General features: G+C 48.0%; 1 protein-coding gene across 1 annotated transcript in view; it reads right to left on the bottom strand.

Annotated features, from left to right (window-relative positions):
• The window catches only part of LOC147452720 (uncharacterized), a 123,963-nt gene that overhangs the window by 44,170 nt on the left and 56,497 nt on the right, over positions 1-23,296 (bottom strand). Inside the window, exons 2-3 of the mRNA XM_086518321.1 lie at positions 11,531-11,655; positions 10,943-10,980 (exon numbers count right to left, since the gene is read on the bottom strand). Coding sequence (XP_086374447.1) covers positions 10,943-10,980; positions 11,531-11,655 — 163 coding nt within the window. The remainder of the gene's footprint in view (positions 1-10,942; positions 10,981-11,530; positions 11,656-23,296) is intronic.

Below are 23,296 nucleotides of genomic sequence, written 5' to 3'. Positions count from 1 at the left end.
AGAAACGCTGCTGATAGAGCAGAAAACGCTGGGATGGAGTGCCGAAAACGCCAGGTTGACCTTGAGGGGAAAACCTTGAGGGGAAAACGCCAGGTTTCTTTAGAGATCTTGCTTAAGAGAGAGAGGGAGGAACCTGTTGCAACCTGTGCCTATGTTCTCCTTGCTCTTCTGCCAGAAATGCTAGCGCTAGGGATTGCTTATATATTAACTTAGTCAAATTGCCCTACCCAGTTCCCAACAAAAGTCAACTTAAAAATAATAAGTGAAAAATGTCAAAAATAGGGAAAATAGGTTTTCTGCCCTGTATAATGATCCTAATGGAATTTGATGGGAATGCTGATGATCATGCTGTGTGCAACCAGAGGATATGCATCTACTCTAAGTGCCTAGACATGCACGGTCTGCGAACAGATTCACAAAAGTGCCAGAACACTTCCTATTCTAGACTGACTTGATTGAACTGAACCCTGGTCATGTTGTAGCTTGTCCACGGATACATAGGGTTGGATGTGTCACGTGACAATCTCTCAGTCTCATGCACCTTCATTCACAGTGTTTATCCACTTTGTTTGTGATCACTTGCACTCTCTCATTAAAGACACGGAAGGCTCTCCCTTCCATAAGTAAAAGGAACCTTGAGTACAGTTCGGAGCACTCATCTTGAGCAAAGTTCAACATTCACTTCCGCTGCACCTTACATTGGTATCAGAGCTTTGGCAGTGTTCTCTATCACTCAAGGAAAGAACCACAAGAATTTTTTTTGCTTATTGCGGTCGCACATAATCCAAGACCTCTTGGGCGTGTCGATTCCTAATTGTGTTTTTGAAGAGTGACAGGAAACCCAAGGAAGAAGGGCTGGTCCAGCCTCCCCTTGTGCCTCTTTTCAATCATTGAGAGCGGACCGTGCACTTAGCGGCCGGCCAATCGACGTGAGGTGAGAAAAAGCAACCTTGGTGTGAGCGCAAGGCCGCCAAGGGGTGCGCCCGCGGAAACGAGAACAACTCGAATGAAGAGAAGATCATTCTCTAACACAGATTGCAGGCTAAAGCAGAACCTCAAGACTCAAGACCCTCAAGAACCAAGACCCACAAGAACCCAAGTTCCTCGTGAACTTAAGAACCCAAGACTTCAAGTGTATGGTCATCACCCGAAGCAGAATGGATACTTCACATGGAGGTGGTGAGCATGGGAGTGGCGACAAAGAGTTTTCCCCACCAAGAGGTTTTTCCGACCCTCTCCCTTCCCCGTCTATGCCACGGATTGCACCAACTCCTATGGAGGCTTTGGTCAAGTCAATGATGGACATGATGGCACAACAACAAGAAGCGAATCGTGTTGCCGTGGAGCGCGAAGCGTGCTTGGCGACCGGGGAACGAAAAGAAAGAAAAGCAGCACGACAGGAAGCCATGGAGCGTCAGCATGAGCAAGCGCGCTTGGCAGCCGAAGAAAGACAGGCAGAGCGTGAGGCACAGAGAGAACTACGCATGCAAGAGTTGATCGACAAGTTCTCACCTCGAAGTCCGCGCCAACCAAAGATGTTGGTAGTTCATCAAGTGGCGCAAGCCAAGATTTGGACTCCAACAACCCAGTCACCGAGAAGTTGGCTTTCAGTAAGTATGATGGTAAGATGGATGCTACTATTATTCATTCTTGGTTGCATCAATTTAATGCTTATTTTGCGACAACTAAGAAGACAGGAAATAGCAAGGTTTTGACAACAACTATGTACCTTGCCGGTGATGCCATTAATTGGTACTACGCATGGCAAGAGGCACAGTTGACCGCGCACCTAGAGGAAGCCGAGGACGGCGTGCCCCTTTCTTTCAATTGGGCCGACTTCCAAGACAAGCTCAAGGCGCGGTTTATGCCACCCCAATACCTACCACGGTTGAAAGACGATTGGCGCAATCTCAAGCAAAATAATATGCCAGTTATTTTTTTCTCTAATCGTGTTTTGCAGCTCAGCACCCAATTACGCAAATCGGATGATGAGCGCAAGGAGGCTTTCATTTTCGGGTTGGACGACGATATCAGGTTTGATATCGAAGTCCTCAACCCAACCGATCTCAACAAGGCGGTAGCGATTGCTCTCGCACAGGAGATGAAGTGTAACAGACTTGGACACTCCAAGTCAAGAATCTACCGCGACAGCACCAAATAACCACTTCAAAACAATTCATAGTTCACAATTTATTCGACACTGGCCCGACGGAGTTCCGTGCCTAGAGATATTGGCCCCAAAGTTTGGCGCCCCTTTCGGTATTTCTTTTTGTATTAATCTGTGTTCAAAGTACAAGAGTGCGGGCAGGCGCTCACACTCAGACTCTACGTCCAGATGCTCTGAGTTGTGAGTGGCCTACCCACATATTTAAAGAGTACAAGGGATTCCAAAAGCAGAGCCCCAAAAGCTGAAAATCAAAAGCCCAAATAAAGCAAAGGCCCTTTCTCTCTCTTGCTTGTAAATATAAAGCAAGTCCCAAAAAGCTGTCCATAATTAGCTTTTAAAAATAAAGCAGAAAAGCTCTCTCTTCCTCCCAACGTGCATAACCAAAAAGCATGTCAAAATCTACCGCTGAAATAGCCCGCAAAAAGCGCCACAATCTGCGGACGTCCGTACAGCCTGCCACGTGTCCTGCATTCCGTGATTTCCAACTGGAAGCCACGTCAGCTTTTTCAACGACTCTGCATTTTCTTCCAGCTTGTGCAAGGTGTGTGTGTACACACGGGCAGCCACGTCATCACTTTGTGATATGCCCCCCTCTTGAAAGCATTGTAATCGCCCTCGATTATGCCTGTAAAACAGACAGAAGCCATAAACTGCCTTAGCAGACACTGACTATTAGTACTAATGCACTAGGAACACACATCTAGCACATGTACCAATCGACACTCACATCACACAACATCACAGGACATCACATGACAAATCACATTCAACATTCATTCGGATCTTAGAGCATGATTTATCGGCAATGCAGTTAGCAATCACATCTAGATCCAATCGGGCCCTCATAGATTCCCGATTGACTAACCCCTATTGCAACCATGTCTATTCAAGATCATTTAGACCAAAATGCTGCAGTCATTTAATCTATCAGTTCCTGCACTTAAAAACAAGTCAAGAACAAATCAGTTTCATATTCCGAAATTCCATTTCATAAAGTCATCCAACAGAATAGTGTCAACTCTCAGTATCCCTGGAGCTCAAAGAGACATCAGTGACTTTAGTATTCAAAAATCGAGACATCTGTTGCCAAAGGAGCAGAGTAACTCCCCTCTAGTGCAACCCACTGCACCACATCTTCGACCAAGCTGAATTTGGGGTTCCATTTGGAGTAGACTATGCTAAACCAAAAGCTTCAAAGTAAAGTTTCACAATCTGAGAACAAATCAGTTTCATATTCCGAAATTCCATTTCATAAAGTCATCCAACAGAATAGTGTCAGCTCTCAGTATCCCTGGAGCTCAAAGAGACATCAGTGACTTTAGTATTCAAAAATCAAGACATTTGTTGCCAAAGGAGCAGAGTAACTCCCCTCTAGTGCAACCCACTACACCAGATCTTCGACCAAGCTGAATTCGGGGTTCCATTTGGAGTAGACTATGCTAAACCAAAAGCTTCAAAGTAAAGTTTCACAATCTGAGGAGTATCTGCTAGGTCCTCCTCCTCCATCCACTTCGCATCCAATGCAGGATAGTTCTTGAATTTAACCAAGAACCGCCTTCTTACTTTACCCTTATTCGTAGTGTCCTTATGTGCCAAAATCTGTTCAGGAACAAGAATCTCCTCGTTTTCTTCCACTTCGGGTTGCTCATCACGCTTCACATCTTCAAGCACATTCCCTTTAAAAGGTTTCAAGAGACTCACATGAAATGCATTGTGAATCCTCCAAGTGACAGGCAGTTTCAGTCGGAAGGAGACATCATTTATCTTTTCAAAGATCTAGAAAGGTCCATAGTATCGCATACTAAGCGTTGGAAAAAGCCTCTCCTTTCCCTTTTTCTTTCTCAGGCATGCCTTTCCAAAACGTAAGAGCACCCAATCATCCTCCTTCAATTTCAAATCGCGACGATGGCGATCCGCTGCCTTTTCTGTCTTTCTTGAGATTTTTGCAAAGCCTCGCGGACATTGGCAAAAGCCGTGTCCAAGACACGCCTGTACTCATCGACTTCAAAAATCTTATCTTTCGTGCTTAGAAAGGGTGGAACCTTCGCAAAACCTTCAATAATCTCAAATGGTGCCTTCCCAGTCGAAGAGTGTATCGTGTTATTGTAGGCAAATCTCAGATTGCTCGTCAGTCTACAGGTGGAAAGAAGACGAGAACTGCAACCGCGTGCCAATGTTCTCCCAAATTGCCTTCCAAAACAAACTCGTAAATCTGGGGTCCGTGTCGGAGACAATCGTCTCAGACATGCCATGTAATCTGAAAATCTGGGCCACAAACAGTCTCGCGAAGTGATCCGGCTTGACTGTTTTCTTCACTGGAATGAAATGAGCCTGCTTCCTAAATCTGTCAATAACAGTCCAGATACCATCGTGACCACTCTGTGTTCTCGGGAGATCAAAAATGAAATCCATTGCAATGCTTTCCCAGGGGCGGGTGGATATGGGCAAAGGTTGTAACAATCCCTATGCTTTATGCCTGTCAAACTTGACCTTCTGGCATACCAAGCAACTGCGCACAAACTCGTCCACATCCTTCTTTAGTCTCGGCCAAAAGAAGTATCTCTCTACCCCTTTCATGGTGGTAGCAATGCCGCGATGACCCGTAAAAGGCGGACAGTGGCATTTGGTTAGAACTTTTTCCCTCAACGGCTGCGTAACACACAACATGGTTTTCTTCATCAAGTAGCCATCCCGATTGGAATAGTCCGCTACTATCTCCCCTTCTGTATTCAACCGAATACATCTGCAAAATCTGTTCTGTGGCGTACTGACCGACCATAACCTTGAAGTTCCTATGATGTATCGCAGAAATAGCCAGAACCAACGGCTTTCGGGACAAAGTATTTGCCACCAATTTCTTATGTCCCTGCACATGGACAATCCGGAAGTAAACTGTAACAAGATGTTTGCCCACCACATCTGCTTTTCCAATAGCTGCTTCCATGACAAGAAGTAGCATAAACTCCCATCATCTGTGAAAAACCGAAAATCGGCTCCAAGTAGGTAATGTCGCCACTAAATAAGAGCTTGGATAGCCACCAGAAGCTCCTTCTCACATATCTATACTGTCAATTTCGGCCTTGAAAACAATCGGCTCTCATAGGCAATGATATTGGCCTTGTTGCATTAAGACCGCATCCAGATTACGACCACAAGTATCACAATATACTTCAAACGACTTCCGCAAATCTAGCAAAGTCAAAAACTGGTCTTGTAGTCAAATTCTGTTTTAATTCCCGAAAGGGAGTCCCTTTCTCGTGGGCTCTGATACCACTATAACAAACTTGGACACTCCAAGTCAAGAATCTACCGCGACAGCACCAAATAACCACTTCAAAACGGTTCACAGTTCACAATTGATTCGACACTGGCCCGGCGGAGTTCCATGCCTAGAGATATTGGCCCCAAAGTCTGGCGCCCCTTTCGGTATTTCTTTTTATATTAATCTGTGTTCAAAGTACAAGAGTGCGGGCGGCGCTCACACTCAGACTCTGTGTCCAGATGCTCTGAGTTGTGAGTGTCCTACCCACATATTTAAAGAGTACAAGGGATGCCAAAAGCAGAGCCCCAAAAGCTGAACATCAAAAGCCCAAATAAAGTAAAGGCTCTTTCTTTCTCTTGCTTGTAAAAATAAAGCAAGTCCCAAAAAGCTGTCCATAATTAGCTTTAAAAATAAAGCAAAAAAGCTCTCTCTTTCACCCGACATGCGTAGCCAAAAAGCATGCCAAAATCTGCCGTTGAAACAGCCCGCAAAAAGCGCCGCAATCTGAGTCCGTCCATACAGCTTGCCACGTATCCTGCATTCTGTGATTTCTGGGACTGGCAGCCACGTCAACATTTTCAACAACTCTGCATTTTCTTCCGGCTTGTGCAACGTGTGTGTATACACACAGGCAGCCACGTCATCACTTTGTGGAAAGCCTAAGGCAAACAAGACTTCTACAAGTACCACTCAGACTCCTCATAATGGTAAGAACAGTAACTCTTCTAACCAATCTTCCAATAGTCTCTTAGAAAAGAACTCTCCAAATGAACGTAAGGATAAAGCTAACACAATTGCTAAACCTAAGCTCACTCCAGATAAAAAGGCAGAAAAAGGAATTTTAGGAGGATACATCACGTCAGAAGAATAAAGCATTTATTCTACGGAAGGTCGTTGTTTTCATTGTCACATCAAGGGTCACATAAAAAGAACATGTCCTAAGCTTGAATCTAATGACTCTAAAGAACCCACAGAACCCACTTCCTCTGTCAATACAATAAATGAGAACAAGAGTGTGACCCAAGTCTCTCATGATCCTCCCATTGATGAGTCTCTCATTAAGTGTTATGGTCATGTGAAGGGTCAGCATTTTGTCATATTGTTTGACCCAAGCAGCATGCATGATTTGGTTAGTGACTCTCTTGTCGAAAGAGCCCGCTTGGAGGTTCGCAAGACATCTCCTTTCGAGGTGTCAGGCTTCTCTCCCGGTATAGACTCTCTCATCACGCAAGAGTGCCTTGTTGTTTTGTTCACTGTTCAAAAAGTGTCCTTCCGCAGAAAATTTGTAGTCTCTCCTCTTTCACGATGCGATATGCTTTTGGGCATTCGATGGTTTCGTGAGCATAACCCTCTCATTGATTGGGCGGAAAATACGTTCATTTTCAATGCCAAAAGTGACTCTCCCCTTGTCATTCGTGGAGAGCAAGTTGTTCATTCTTCATCTCTCATTTCTAATGTGCAGGTGAAGATGGAAAAGAATCCGGCGAAGGAGACTCTCTCAGTCTCTTCTTTTCTAAAGCACGACACACATGATTAGCTTCTTGACACAGTCAAAGCTATCCGAAAAGCATATGCAATGGGCAAACATTCTTTCTATGTTCCACTTCTAGATTATGCATGTGGAAGGCAAGAAGAATGTTGTGGCTGATGCGTTATCACGGAAGCCACAAATTTCAGCTGTGTCAATTCCTTATCATCATGAGCTGGATGACTTGAAGGAACAATATGCTACTGATGAAGATTTTGCAAGGATCTTTGAACAGTTGCAAGAGGGGCAACATCATGAGCACTACCTCCTCAGAGATGATTTTATGATGATGCATGGTAGACTTTGTGTCACTAGGCCATTGCGACATAAGGTCATGGTAGAAAGCCATGTCCCACTTTATGCAGGGCATCGTGGTATTGATGTTGCTCAGGTACCAGGATCTCATCAAGTTCCTCAACTTCTGGCTGATCCTCATCTGGCATATCTTCTGGCACATCACCCACAAAGGGTCTTAGAAGACTCATGTGAAACGCATTGTGAATCTTCCACACATCAGGCAATTTCAACATGTAAGCCACATCGCTTGTTGCTAAATTGGCTTTATCTGACATAAAAATAATTCTAAATGAATTATTGGATTTATAAGTGAGAGGGTTTTCTCGCTTGGAACACTAGGGAAAATAATTCTAAATGAATTATTGGAATTTTAAGTGTGAGGGTTTTTCTCACTAGAGACATCCGAATACAGAGTATTCCTAGTGCGTCATTCAAAGTAGTGACGGGAGCACTGACAACGGGAATATCTGTAAGGCCACCAGGAACGGGTACTTCTGATGCGTCACATCGGATGGGTGATAGGGAGCATCGGGAAGAAGTATCCCACCATCCGGGAACGGACATCTCTGATGCGCCTAGGATGGGTGACGTAGAGCATCGTGAAGGAGATTGTACCATAAGTTCGGTAGGAAAGGACAAGGTGATGGGTATTCCTGATGCGTCGCAAGGTGGGTGACGGGTGCATCGGAAAGGGAATATCCATAGTCGGGAGAAAATTCCGAACTGTGTTAGAATTGTGCACAAGGAAAAGCAAGCACTTGAATGAAGATGGGTTCAAACGAAACTTTGAGGAAAAACAGATGCTTTCTGAGAAAGCGGGATTGCTTTTTGGAAAAGCAGTCCCGCGAGGAATTCTATGTCTGCATTGCAACTGTGCATGTGATTTCATCCAAGGACGCCTGGGAAGTGTTGTGAAAGCATTGTTTTTAACTTGTAAGGTTTTATTGAGTTTTTGGGCAGATTCAGACTATTTTTAAAACACGCCGGCCGCCCACTTAATAAGTGGGCAGCCATTTGATAAATAAGGCAACAGATCAACCAGCGTTTTTTCTCTCTCTTTTTCTGACAGAACAACGCAAAAAAAACACAAAAAAAACGTGCAGCTTTACCTTGAAGCCTTTGGGTTACATCCTACGTATGCCCCAACCCAACGAGTGCAAAGGAGGGGTAATGATAGAGCTAGCACATCAACTGTACATATGAATTCAGTGTAATAGATGGAAATGACAAAAGTATGAAGGTATCATTACGTCATTTGTATCTATGTGTTGTGACCTTTCGTGCGGATACATGCAATGATAAAAGAGTGCTAAAAACACAAAATCATCAATGGCATGTATTTATAGTATGCAATCGAGGACGTTTGCGATTACAAGAGGGGAGTATGTCACGAGGACGTGGCAACTGCTAACCTTAGTTGTTGGTTTCTTTCCAATGATTTTTGTTTAACTTTTGAGACCCTCTTTTTTAAGTTGCAAATGGTCAAACATTGTATGGCCAATGTGAACTGTAGTTTCACCCGCAGACGAGAAGTTGGTCGGCACTGAAACTCGTATAGTAAAAGGATGTCTAGGCTCAGTTCAAGATCATGTAGGTCCCCCCGTCGCACTTAGCAAGTTGGTGGATACTAGGAAGTGAACTCAATAAAGGCATTGCGCCAAGGTGAAATCACCGAGGGAAAGTACCTGAGAGCTGGGCTACATTGCATTTTTGGATGCGGTCCCAGTGGGGATAGATGGTCAGATGACCAGTGGGAGTCCAACAGAAGCATCCCCTAAAATTTAGGGAACTGCTATTTTGGACCATAAAATCTGTTCGCGTCATTACCTCCGGAATGACAAGGGGAACATTTTAGAGCTTGGCAGTAAAGTCAGCTGGGGAGATTTTTTAAGCGGCAAGCACGAAACGGAAAATTGCTTGTAAATGTGCCAAGTGGCACCTTTTCGTGCACTTTCCTCATGCAGAAGAAGGTAGCACTCGATTTCTAGCTGAGAGGGGCCTCATTTGCAAGCTGCCACAGGGTAAGAGCTATTGACTTCAAGCTTTCCCTCTCAGGAACAGTGTAGTGCAAGAAGTCATGTCCTGCACACCCTACACTACTCTCTCTCTTCCCTATGTGCAGTAATGTGATGCCCCACAAGAAGGCTCTTCATTTGACTCATATACAGCTGTGAGGTCTTATGCGTTTTTGCTGAGGCAAGAGCCTCTCTGAGCAAGAACAGGAGTAGCTAACTGCTGCTCCAAAAGCAGGCACAGGTGAGGGTGATAACCTCACCGTACAGGTGCGTTTTCAGCGCTGGTTATGTGCTGAATTTGCACTGCTTTTCAGCCATACGGATGCGAGAACCATTGGGAACAGTGCCCCACTGTTAGAGGACGGTTCATGTACTGTTTAGGGCTGAAATTAGGGCAAAAACCAGTAAATATAGCATGCTGAATTTACTGTTTTTGGGAAGAATCAAAGGGGGTTTATGCAGTGGAAGCGAGTTCCAACAGGGGAATTGGTTTCGGGCAAGTTTTGGAGCTGTTATGTTGCCAAAATTTCACCAAAACAGGTGGTATCTAGCTAGATACAGGTAAAGAATTCCCAGGACTCTTCTTGTAATTTTACCCTCTTAAACTATAAAGAAATACCGAAAGGGGTGCCAATAGTGGGGCCTACAGGTTGTCGGCGTCTACTCGTAGCATTCTAGCTTCCGAGCCATGTGTGTGCTTAAGTGTTAATTCCCGTCGCAGGTTACCTTTCCAAAGTGCTCTCTGTGTGTGTCTAAAGTAAAGAATTTCGGGTGAAAGCCAAAGTCTACAGCCCTATGGGCCAATTTCAGGGACCAGCCCATCTTCTGGTCCCCAATGATGTGTCAAGCTTTCTCTCTCTCTCTCCCCAATTCTCTTGAGTATTTGAATTGCATTTAAAAGTCAGTTTACGCTTTTTCTGACAATGTTGACTTGGATCTGCGATAGTATGGTGAGACTTATGCTGAAATCTGGAATCGCTGATGATATGGGCTGAGATCTGCAAAAACGCTAGGCTGGGATGTGCGCATGTGCAATCAAAGGGTATGCAACTATTCTGAAGTGCTTGGACATGCACGTCCTTTGTACAGGCCTACAAGGGTGCCAGAACACTTTCTAGGTTGTCCTAAACCCTAGAAATAGGAGTTACAGCTTGTCCACATGCACATAGGTTAGATGTGCACGTGACAAAAGTAAATATACCTAGATGAATCCAGGATATGCCCACATTCACCCTTGAAGGAAAGTGCAAAGTAAAGGCTATTGTAATGGCTCCTTGCCCATTAACGAAACCTTTGTTACCCGTAAACTAGTATCCTAAGGCAGACATAACTTTTGCAAGAGAAATTATCAGACCATTTCATTTTCCATGAAATAATCTGACCCTTTTATTTTCCAAACCCTTTTGCAAGAGAAATAATCTGACCCTTCTATTTTCCATGAAAAAATGCACTTAAGCCAAAACTCAAAGCCCAAAGCAGCATGTATACATGTCACGTAAATAACGACCACGCCAATGATGTAGAACTCTATTAAGAGATTAAACCTTTTGACAAGACCAATGAACACTGAAAGTACAAGAAAATACCATAGGGTGCAGGTGCTAATAGCAAGACATCTCAAAAAAAAATCAACGATTTGGAATCTTTATGGATTTAAATAGGAAATTCTTTACCTTCAGCTATGTCATGAACCACTGCCATTTTCACACACCTGAAAGATGAATGCACAAAGAGAGCATCATTAACAACTTTGCGAAATTTGTGTGCACGCGCACATGCATACCCATGCATGTCCATGTGTTAACTGTGAATAAAACTGCATCCATCCATGCACATACATGTGCTCTAAAATGTACACACCATGACAGTTTATTAAGAGCTTTGACGCCTTCAACTGTCATTATGTGGGCTCGCAAAAGAAGGAAACACAAAAACGGCATATTGCTAATAGTCACCAATAGTTACAAGGCAGCGATCTTACTATCTGGATATCTGGATAACTTATCGACAACATTCGCTAAAGGTCATCCAGATAAAACTAATATAGGATTATTTACAAGCTTGGCCAAACTTTCAGAAGCTTCATGGAATCTAATTCCCTGGGTGGGTCTTCACCTTTCTATTAAAGCATAATAGAAATGTTGCGAAGGTAACATAGTGCTATATGAGAACATGTAGTATCCTTCTCAAGAGAGCACTCACTCCATATTATTTTGCCCATCACAAATAGGAAACCTAACTAGAAGAGAAGGTAAACGTACTTGTCTCTGTCAAGGCCCGGGATGTCTGCTGCAATGATGGCCATGACAGCCATCCTATGCATGTGATCTGCAATAGATTCTGTTTCCTTCAATCCGTGATTGACCCATCCAGCACGCTTTGTAGTCTACAGTAGAGGTCATTATTACTACTTCTCTAAATGCTACCAATAGAAATCAGCTTCTGGTTGAAGGTGGTGGACAATCTTGTCTTATCAATTCACTTCGCCACAAATTTTTGAGTGCCTGTAGCTGTTTCAACCTCAAATTTGATGTACTTCACTCTGATGCTTAACGCCAGGATGAAGACAATGCAAACTACTTCAAGCTGAGCAAAAATAAATGCGTGCACCAAAAGTTCAAAATGGACAAATGCAATTTTGAGACTATAACCTTTTTTCCCTTTTGATTCCAGCAGCAGGACAGAACTCCTTGCAATACTCATACTAGTATATTTCCATACATTACGCCCATAGGGATATTTATATATAAACGCAGTCATTTGATGATAGCAAAACACCAAGTGATGGGAAAAGGTTACCAATACCAAACACTTCAAAATCCTATAAAATTGGGAAGCTGATGCTGAGAATAAATAAATAAAATGCAATACAAGCAGCCATATTGAAACATGTGAACTTTTGAGCTTGTGTTTACCACCACTTTTGCATACAAATTAACACCACACAAACAAGCACACATCGCATGATCACGAACGTTGCATGCTTTCCATCTCCACTAATCTCTTTCAGATTATATTGGATCCCATCCAGTCGATAATGTCTAAGGTGAATGTAAAGTTGATGTTGTATGTCCTTCATTTTATTTATCACTTCTGTCAATTTTTTGTAATTATAATGACAAACCTATTTCATCTCTTCTTGGGTTTGCTCTAGACAGCGTAATCGAGGACTAACTCTTCCTTGTTGGGGGGGGGGGGGGGGGGGGGGGGGGGGGGGGGGGGGGGGGGGGGGTCGTCATTCCTTCCTGACATGGCAGCTGTAGGAATTGATGACATGACAGCAGTACGGGATGATGATGTGCCATTTGTATAGGTAGATGACATGGTGTCACAAACTGCTGACGTGTCAAGCCACTGAAGACCCAACGGTTAGGGCTCCCCGAGCCTAACCCTAGCCAAGGACTTGGGTAAGCTTTCAGGACTATTTTTGCATGCTGTTACATGACTTCCCTCTTAGAAGTCCAGATTTTGTCAAAATGGGGAAACTTGAAAATGCTTGCCATGGAAACCATGGAAGACTGTAACCAAGGTTCCTCTATGTCTACCTTACGGTTTCTTTCTTCAAGCTGATTCCCTTGGAGGACCAATGCAAGTGATATACAATTGGACTGCCATCACCATTATAGGAGTATTGTCTTTCCAACCAAGTATCAACAATGCAAGAACTTATGGACCATGCTACGGTCGGCTACAAGCTTATGAAAGGTAAGCTAGAGTTTACTACAGATGAAACTCCGGCAAACACACAGAATCCTCAGCCACAACGAACAAACCCCCGAGAATCTCGTAAAGTCAACCACAGAGGCCTCGTTTGACACAGCGTCAATGAGAAACCCTATTACAAGAAGGCCGATGCTTTGAATGTTTTCAACAGGGCATAATTTTTTTTTTTTCCGAGAAAAAGATCCTTCTATTAGTTAATGAAAACTGCCCATACGGCTACAACCTCCTCTGCAAGAGAGGGCTACAACAAGCATGATGGGGAGACTCTCCCAATGAAAAAACAGCATATATACAATGAGGCTAAATCAAGAGATGGGAGGAGGGAAGAGCCACACAGGTGGACAGTAGTGCCATCTGAGCACCCCCTGGACTATGGTGTAGAAAGGCCCAGGGCGCCAGAGTCGAAGGAAAGCCTCGCGGCGCTCCCGCATGCGGTCGGAGCTACCCTGTAGTCCCTCAAGTTGTCCTCTGAGAGTATGGATCAGCTCTAGCCAAAAGTCACGAACAGTCTCTGTTGGTGGCACAGAGCGAGCCTCAAAGATGCAGAAACAGCGGGCCCGCCAGATGAACCAAAGTGTCAGGCCACTGATGAGCTCCCAACACTCCTCTCTCACTGCACCACTCCTGTGGAGTAAGCTCTGTGCAGGCTGAAGTGTAGGTCGCCCCCCCTGCATCACTATCATCCTACTGACTGGTGGAAGATAGCTCAAACTGAAGTGCCGGGCCCGTGAGGGTGGACCAAGCCGCTGCCCCCCCAAGTGTATTGTCGAGCCGTGGAGAGAGCAGGCATCAGCCGAAGAACTCGTAGCCACACCTGCTGGGCCGAGGGACAGACTGACAGTCCCAAAGACAGTGACGCTGACTCTCCACCAAATGGTCACAAGCTGCACATGTGGCCGAGAGACCACTATGCACTAGCCAGCTCCCTACTGCTGTGGCTCTGTGTGCGACCAGCCACTGAAACAAGGTGACTCGCCTCGGCTGTCTGGAGTCCCACAACCTCTCCCAAAAGTCTGCCAAGAACTCGACGGCGAGACCCTCCTCCTGCCAATGACGTGTTGCAGCGGGGAGGGCCTCTCTCTGTGCTGCTAGTATGTGCCGTCCAAGCCGAACAGTGTACTTAAAGAAGGGGACTCCTAGGTGGTCTGCAGAAGAGAAGGGGTCCCTCCATAGCCACTCACAAGGATCCCACTGTACTCGTGCCAGTGGACAGCACTCCCAAGCCCAAAGCCTCCAGTGTCCAGTCTCAAGAGCTGCTGGGTCAAGGTCTATGACGCAAGTCCTCCCACAGATGCCCACAACTCGGATCCTCTGAAAACAGCACTCTGCTACCTACGGGGCCTCTACTGCAACTCGCTGTAGTCGTCCCCCACCCTGAAGCTCGAAGAACAGGGCTGGGACAGTCTCTGAGTAGGCCCTGACTAAAATGAGAACCTCCAGTCGTGTGAAGGCTCCCATCCACCGGGGTGCTATTGGCTCGAGAGGCGTGAGCCACTCAGCTGGAACTGACTCTGAGATGTCCTGACACATGCTCTGCACCCCTCTCATGCCCTGCAGCTCGAAACCCTGTACCTCCTCTGACAAACCTGTGAACTCTAGCCAGTCACCTAGAGAGTGCGCTGGACCTGCTGCCATGGGACCCCAGGAAACATGAGGTCGACTACCAACCAAGTGGCCTCGTGCTAACCATGGGGTTCCAGACGAGGGGCTGCCGTAGGCGCTCCTCCGTGCACATCGGCTGTCGCTGCTCCAGGCCACGCTGTAGGAGCTCCCAAGAACGAAGCAAACTCACAGTGAAACGGTCCTCCAGTCTCCTGCTCAAACCAACTCGGCGCATCTCTGTAAAGATCCATCTGGTCGAAGGTTGCCAAGGGCCTCCTGACTGAGGCACCCTGGCACGAAGCCTCTGCAACAAGAACTCCTTCCAGGGCTCCTCACCTGGAAGAAGTCCTCTGACTATGAACTTCCCTAGAAGGGCTCTGCTCTGCTGTGCTGGATCAATGATCCCAAGCCCTCCCTGAGAACAAGGAAGCGTGATGACCGACCAAGCCACCTTGGCTCGGGCCATCTCAGTGTCACGTCCTGACCAAAGGAAGTTCCTGATCAGCCTCTCTACCTGGCTGATACAAGAACTCGAGAAGATCCAGCAGGAGATGATGTACCACATAGTCGCCAACAGCACCTGGCTGGCAACTACTCTACCAGCCAGCGATAGACGTGCTGAGCTCCAATGTAACAGCTTTCTCCTGATGGACAGGAGAAGAGGAGCAATCTGCTGCTCGGGAGACAAGTCCAAACCAACCTGACAACCCAAGTATCGAACTGCAGTCCCTGGGGGAATCCACCTGAAACCCTCTCCTGGCATCCAATCTGGCGTAGGAGCACTCCCAACCGAGAAAGCCACTGTCTTTCTCCAGTTGATCAGTGCGCCCGATGCACAACAAAAGGTCTCCAAAGCATGCTCACAACTGTGAAGATTGGCCTCCTGGCCATCTAAGTACAAGGCTGAGTCATCGGCAAACTCAGCGTCCAGTAACTCCTCTCCCCGAATAGGGAGTGCTAAGCCCCGAAGACCAACCTACTCTGACACCAAAAATCTGCTCATCGCCTCCGCATAGAACAGAAAGAGAAAGGGGGCAAGAGGGCCGCCCTGTCTGACCGAGCGTGTGAGCATGAAGCGCGCACCTCTCCCCCCTGCCAAAAGCACCTGACTGTGAGCCTGTCTGTACAAAGCTGACACCCCTCTGATCCAAGCATCTCAGAAGCCCATCCTGCGAAGAGTGCCCTCTAGAAAGTCCCAGTCAACTCGGTCGTAGGGCTTCTCAAAATCGAGAAGAAGAATCACAAGGTCCTCACCATGGAGCCGTGCCAGGGCAGAAGCCTCCCAGAAAGTAAAGATGTTGTCAAGGATACTGCGTTCCTTGACAAAACCTGTCTGAGTCCCATGTATAAGGCTCTGTTAAAGTGGTTGTATCCTCAAACTCAGAGCCTTGGCAAGAATTTTGTAGGCTGAGTTGAGGATGGTGATGGGGCGCCACTGATCAGGCCCTCACTCATGCTGTCAGGCATCACTCCTGTGTGAAAAATGTAATAAAAAGCACTACAAAGATCTGGGCCAAGCAGGTCCCAGTACTCCAAGAAAAAGCTGGGAGTCAACCCATCCTCACCTGGACAGCTACCACGAGGAAGGGCCCTCAGAGCTGTGTGCAGCTCCTCAAGCTGAAGTGGCATCTCTAGCCTCTGGCGCATCTCCTCTGTCACAAGACATGGCATCTCTGCCCAAACCTACTCCCTGCATGCATCCTGCCGCTCTGACTGAGGCTCAGCCGACAGTAACTCATGGTAGAAGTTAGTAGCGACTGCACGCATATCCTCGGGCTCACAAGCAACTGACCCATTGGGCCTCCTCAACTGACTGACCTTGGCATGCGAATGCCGAGGCCCCACTGTCTCAAAAAAAGCACCAGTCACTCTGTCACCCACCTGAGTCCACTGAGATGCCTGTCGGTGGAAGGTAAACTCATGACGCCTCTCCTCTCTGCTAGCAAGCTCCTGTCGAGCCTGCTGTAACTGCTCCTCCAACCATGGACTGTCTGGATGTCCGAGTGAAGCAATGCCCCGTCTGAGACGCTGCTCTGCCTCTCTCGCTGCAGCCCGGCAAGCCAGAGACTCCTGAAGAAAAAAGTGGCTAAGCTGAGCTAGGCCTGCGGCCACTCTGTCTGCAGGTGAATCCTGTCTGTCCATACCCTCTGTCCAGAGAGCCTCTATCCTCTCTCTGAGTGCTGAGTCCAACAAGACCCTCTCTAGGATGCGGAGCATCGTGCTCCCACTCCTCTGCCTGTCTGCCACTGTGAGGATCACTGGTGCATGGTCCGAGAAGGAAGTCCTTGCCAGGATGCCCACTGAACCCCCCAAGTCACTGAAGTGGTCACTAGTGTAGAAGCGATCTATCCGCGATAGATTCACTCCTCCGATCTAGAGAAGGCAAGACTGTCTGGGGATCTCACAAAACCTAAGTGCTGCCATGTATCCGAGACCCTCAAAGTCATACAAAACCTCTCCCAAGCAGCCAACTCGACTCCATGCACAGTAGCATGGCTGTCACCAATCCTGTCAGAAGGGTCCTCCAACATGTTGAAGTCCCCTCCTATACACCAATGATCGGCCTGCGGCAAAGACTCAACAATCTGTGACCAAAACTCTGCACGAGCACTCGCCACATTGGGCGCATAGATGTTCAGGAAGCCCACAAGGCCACCATGAACCTGCATAGTAATCCACTGAGCCCTGCCTGGCACAATAATCCCTCTGCCTACAATGGCCTACTGCAATGAGTCCGCAATAGTCATACATACCCCTCCCTGGATGCCTCCCGGTCCAAAAGCAGCTGACCAAAAAGTATCATACCGTCCACGCAAAATCTGACCACAACGCCGAATGCGGCTCTCACACAGATGGTGCTCCTGAAGCATAAGGAGATCAATCTCTCCTCCCACAAGGCAATGCTGAAGCTCCTAACGCAATCGGCCCCGCTGTCGCTGAAACTGGGGCCCACCTAGTCCCTGCACGTTCCATGAGACGATCCTCATGGGGAGCGAGAGAGAACAGATGCTGCCGCAGCAGCAAGACGGGCTATCTTCGAGGCAGGCTTGGATGGGGAGTAATCCGCATCCGAGCGGCCTCTAGATAGGCGTGACTGCAGCGAGTGCCTAGCGCAAGCCCAACCTAAGCGAGCCGTACATAGCGCAACCTCCTCTGTCCAGGAGTCCTCATGAATGTATACATAGCAAGGCAAACACTGCGTATCAGCAAAGAAGTACACCACAATGTTCCTACATCCTGCTGAGTCTGGGGGTGTCACCGCAAACTTGGCCAATGGCCACAAAGTCTGCAGCATATCTGTAACTCCAAGTTCTCCCATGTGGTGAGAGAACTCTAAAACCTGTGTATGCAACCATCCCACCACTGAGTCAAGGGACCACTCTGTCTCGGTCCTACCACAGAGGGGGAAGGAGAAACCAACTACTGAGTCCAGGGCCTCTGTCCCCCTAGCGGCGAGGAACAAAACATGGACCCTGAAACAGGCTGCCTCATGGTCTGCTGCGGAGTCGCCGAGAAAACGAGTAAACCCGTAGTCGAAGAAGTCCCAGTGGCGTCTGATGTCAATGCTCGTCAACCCACGAGGGATGGCTGCAAGGGAGGATGTCTGAATCTGCAGAGGGGGCCGCAAGAAGGGCTAACCCTCTCGCGCTAGGCGACTCGTGGTAAAAGCGTTGCCAAGAGATCTCCTAGCCGCCGGAGAGGGACCAGCCGCCTGAGCCGACTGAGGAATTGGAGCAGGAGGAGGAGAGGGAGCTGGAGCGAGAGGAGGAGAAGAGGGGCGGGATTGGGCGACAGAGGTAGAGGGGCGGAGTGGAGAGGCAACGCGAGCAGAAGGCGGGGAGGATGAGGCAAAGGGAGGGAACTCTAGGGGGGGTGCAACTGTCGAGGGAGAAGCGGAGGTGGAGGCTAGCGTAGGGATCTCCTCCTGCTCAAGAGGACCAAAACGGTTCCCCGTGGGAACCCACTGCTGCTGAGTCGGCACCTGAGGGCCACTCCGAGTGCCAGGCTGTCACTGTGACCCCTGGCGTCGACGCGGCCACGGGCCTGCTGCCACCCCTCCTCCGCTGGAGCCCCAAGCTCGGAGGGTGGCTCTGCATCTGTACGCTGTGCCGCTGGCTGTGGTGGCTGCGGGCCAGCCCTGGCAGGCTGGGGCTGAAGCTGGGGCTGAGGCTGAGGCTGTGGTGCAAGTCGCGGCCTCCTCCGTGGACAGGCCTTCGCTAGATGGCCCATCTGGCGGCAAATGAAGCACTGGTTCGGGAGGCCTCAGTACTCCACACTCTGTCGAAACCAACCCCCACTCACCCGAGGTAGAAGGATAACCTTCGGGAGTGTGTGGGTATCTCTAACCAAAACTCGAACTGAGGGAATGCCAGCCACCTTGGCAGCTACTGATGCTACCGTGCGAGGTGTCTCCAGGACAGTCCCAATGGCGGAACCGATCCTGGAAAGAAGTGGTAGGTACTCCCTCCGTAAACCCGGAAACCAGACTAAGATGGGGATGTCTGCCTCCTCTACTAGAACATCCGAAGCTGGGTCAAAACCATGTCGCCACTGTCGAAAGTGGGCACGTGAGGCTCGAATGGCCAATGGACTCATAGCTATGACCTTGGACGCCATCTCGGAGGACTCAAACTCGATCTGATAGTAGCCCCGTCCGAGAATCTGGACATCCAAAATCTTTTCCACCTCTGTGAGAAGGCGGGCCTGGAGAAGGTCTCGCAGCTCTCCTCTGCTAGGTCGGGTGCCGAGAATCTTGCAAATGACCGAGGTCGCCTGCAATCTCTCTACCTCGGCGGCAAGGCTCGCTTGCTCCATAGGCGAGAGAGCAAGTCGAATGGTGGGCTCAGCGGGGTCGGGCGAGGGGGCTTCTGGCGAGTCCCTCTGTGGCAAAGCTGGAGCCTCCATCTGTGTCTACTGTCGAGGCGTAAGAAGAGGACGACGGGAGGATGCTGCAAAAGGGCGCGCCAACACTGCTCCAAGGAGTTGGAACAGCTGCCGAAAGTGTCGAATCTGCAGGGAGCAACCGAGGCGGAGGGCCCAAACTGATGGATGAACGGGCCGAGTCAGGGAGGGGGGATAAAGCGGGATGGGGCTGAGGGATGAGGGCGTGCGGTGGCAGCAGGGGCTGAGGCTGAGGGCGTGCGGCGGCAGCAGGGGCTGAGGCTGGGCGGAATGGCTGGAACAGGGCAGCGCGAGGGGGGGGCAGCGGGGGCAGAGGGCAGGCGGGAGGGGACAGGCAAGCGGGGGGCAGCGGGGGTTGAGGGCAGAGCGAGGGAGGGCAGCGGGCAGCACGGAGGGGGGGGGGGGGGGGGGGGGGGGGGAGGAGCCGAAGGCGATGGCGCAGCGGGAGAACACAGCAGCAGCGAGCAAGCCGTGATCAACAGGGCATAATTACATTTCATGTCCTCAAAGAACAGATACATCCTCAAAACAACCTCCCGCTCTGAGAGCACAAAGAACAGCAAGCCCATCTCCGGCTAAGCGAGCTAGACTTGCAATTGGACTCGTACCTAATATTTATGGCATTAATCTCGAAAGTTCTAATGAATTGTGCAGAGCTTATGGAAAAATCAACGGCTTGAGAGCCCTTATCTTCTTTGACCCGAGAGCCACCGAAAATCTCATACGTCTCGGCTTCCTCAAGCAGATGGACTTTGACTTGACTACGTTCCACAAGCTGGAGAACTTGAAGGCGAGCTAGCCACTAGGCAAACTCAAAAGGTGGTACCCCTCGATTGGTGCTCTTCCAGTAACCATCCAAGGATACAATGGACAGGCAAATTTTCACATCATGAAGTTGGGCAATGGTGACGCTCTCTTGGGCATGCCTTGGCACTCCAGATCCAGAACCGTACAATCACTTTGATGCAGCAGGACAAGCCCGTCACAAATTGCTAACGTGTCAAGCTACTAAAGACCTGAGCCAACTTGAAGATCCCAGCCATGGGGCCTAAACCCTAGAAGTGGTAGAAAAGAAGCACTTACTACCAACTTATAGATCCTCGCCGAGTGGGGCAAAATCGTTACTAAAGTTTTACCAACTTATGGGATCCCGGCCGATGGGGCCCAAGTCGCTAGAAATAAAGACACACGGAAACTTGTATGCAACCAGTTGATGAAGTACCATGACTGTACGAACAGTCCGCAAATTGCATTGACAAGATGATGTGCAGTTGTACGGCACTTCCACATTTTGCATTGCAATCTTGTTGGTGTGTGTCACAAGATGGGCACCACGTGCCAATAGAAAAGAACAGACTGAACAACTTTAAGCACTTCAAATAACAACTGAACTGGAAGAGAGAGAGACAACACACGGCACGGAGTGGCGGAATTCCACCCCAAAGAGTATTGGCCCCAAATCTTGGCGCCCTTTTTGGTATTTCTTTATATTGCATCAACACAGTACAAGCCTACTAGTACTCCAGACTCTACACCTTCTCCAGGAAGCATGCCAAAGAATGAGCCCTAACCTCATATTTAAAGGCCCTTGGCTTGAAAAGCACTTACAGTGAAAAGCCTTTAAAACTCAAAAGCTTCTAGTCCAAAAAGCAATGCCAAAAGCTGCCAGCGTAAAATCCAGAATTCCGTTCAGCTGCCACGTCATCAGCCAGCGCAAAACGCGGAAATCCATACAACTTGCCACGTCATCATGCCATCGCAATTTTCGAAAATCTGCCGCGTCATCAATTTTTGCGTGTGTGCGGGTCCTGCTTTATTTGAATCCTTTATGTCACTTGGGGCCCCATCGGACGGGGTCCCCTAAGTTGGGAGGACTTCTTCTCTGTTATTTGTTCTCTTAGGGTTTAGGCCCCTCAGCCGGCATCTGTAAGTTGGCTCCATTCTTTAGGCTTTGACACGTTAGCAGTTGTTACATCTCCCCTCATTGAAAGAGAGTAATCGTCCGCGATTACAGCATATCTGCAAAACAACTCAAGTTAGCTCAAAAATTTCCGAGGGAAAATCAGTTTGCTCTTTTTATTAAGGAGTTAGCTTCTCCTTTTTGCTCTTTTGATCAAGGAGTTAGCTTCTTCTCTCGGCTGTTTTGATCAAGGAGTTAGCTTCTCCTTTCGTCCAAATCGGAACTGCAATGCTTTCTTGTGATCTTTCACCCCGAAAAAAGTGAAAAATTTGACTGTCGTACCACCATCTTTGAAATCTTTGGGTTGGTTAGGCGCATATCCCAGGTATGGATAATAAGAGTATCCATATGGGCTCCAAACATTGTAGCCTGGTGGCGGTGGTGGTGGAGGTGGGGGCAATGGCGGTGGCAAAGGCGGTTGCACTAGATCAGGGTCAAATGGCTGCACCATATTCCTGAAGACTCCCTCGATCTGAAGAGATGGCTGAGAAAGTTGCCGATTGGAAGCTCTTGTACTTTTTGGTGCCAGAGGAGGAGGTACCACCTGGGGCATCAGAGGGGGTAACATGTAGTTCAAAAATTGTTGAAAACTTTGTAGCATCGAAAGATTCTGCAGAGGATGCCGCGAAAGAATGTCGTGAATGTCGTGAAGCTCGTTGAGTAGAAACTGCAAATATTCTGCTAAATCCATGAATTCCAAGTATTCGGTTCTTTATGGCTTATGCACTATAAGACACTGCGATGAAGACGGGAGCGCGCCCGATGCGCGATGAAGTAAGGGTGGGAGTGGCTAATTAGTCCGGGTTGGAGGGCGAAGACACCTCAAATAAAATTCCAAAAAGCTCTGTCTGCTCTTTTGTGGGACTGGTATGCTTTCAACAAAGCACACGCCTGATGCTCAGCAAAGCACACGCCTGATGCTCTGATACCACTGTGACAAGACGGGCACCACGTGCCAATAGAAAAGAACAGACTGAACAACTTTAAACACTTCAAATAACAACTAAATTGGGAAAGAGAGAGAGAGAGAGACAACACGCAACACGGAGTGGCGGAATTCCACCCCAGAGAGTATTGGCCCCAAACCTTAGCGCCCCTTTCGGTATTTCTTTATATTGCATCAACACAGTACAAGCCGGTACTCCAGACTCTGCACCTTCTCCAGGAAGCATGCCAGAGAATGAGTCCTAACCTCATATTTGAAGGCCCTTGGCCTGAAAAGCAGTTACACTGAAAAGCCTTTAAAACTCAAAAGCTTCTAGTCCAAAAAGCAATGCCAAAAGCTGCAAGCATAAAATCCGGAATTCCGTACAACTGTCACGTCATCAGCCAACACAAAATGCGGAAATCCATACAGCCTGCCACGTCATCATGCCAACGCAATTTTTGAAAATCTGCCACGTCATCAATTTTTGCGTGTGTGCGGGTGCTGCTTTATTTGAATCCTTTATGTCACTTGGGGCCCCATCGGACGGGGAGGACTTCTTCTTCTATTACTTGTTCTCTTAGGGTTTAGGCCATAGTTACCCGGAACGCGAAACGGGAACGGCAACGGGATCCCCACGGAACGGGGGAACGGCTAGGGGTCCGGAACGGGAACGTCGCGGAACGGGAGGTATAAAAAACACCCAAATAGTGCAATTTTTAGCTCCTTGTGTTTAAATACAAGGAGTGTTAGAGTGCTTTGACTCTAATACTCACAAAAAACTCGTTTTGAAGACCATTCAACCTTGCTATGACTAGATGATGAGAGAGAGAGAGAGAGAGAGAGAGTGAGATGGAGAGGGAGAGATTTGAGAGAGTGGGAGAGAGAGAAAGAGAGCTTGAAGGCTTGAAGCCT

The sequence above is a fragment of the Adiantum capillus-veneris genome, chromosome 8 (genome assembly GCF_014529385.1).
Source record: "Adiantum capillus-veneris isolate H3 chromosome 8, ASM1452938v2, whole genome shotgun sequence".
NCBI lineage: Eukaryota > Viridiplantae > Streptophyta > Polypodiopsida > Polypodiales > Pteridaceae > Adiantum > Adiantum capillus-veneris.
This window is presented reverse-complemented; position numbering and strand designations above follow the sequence as displayed.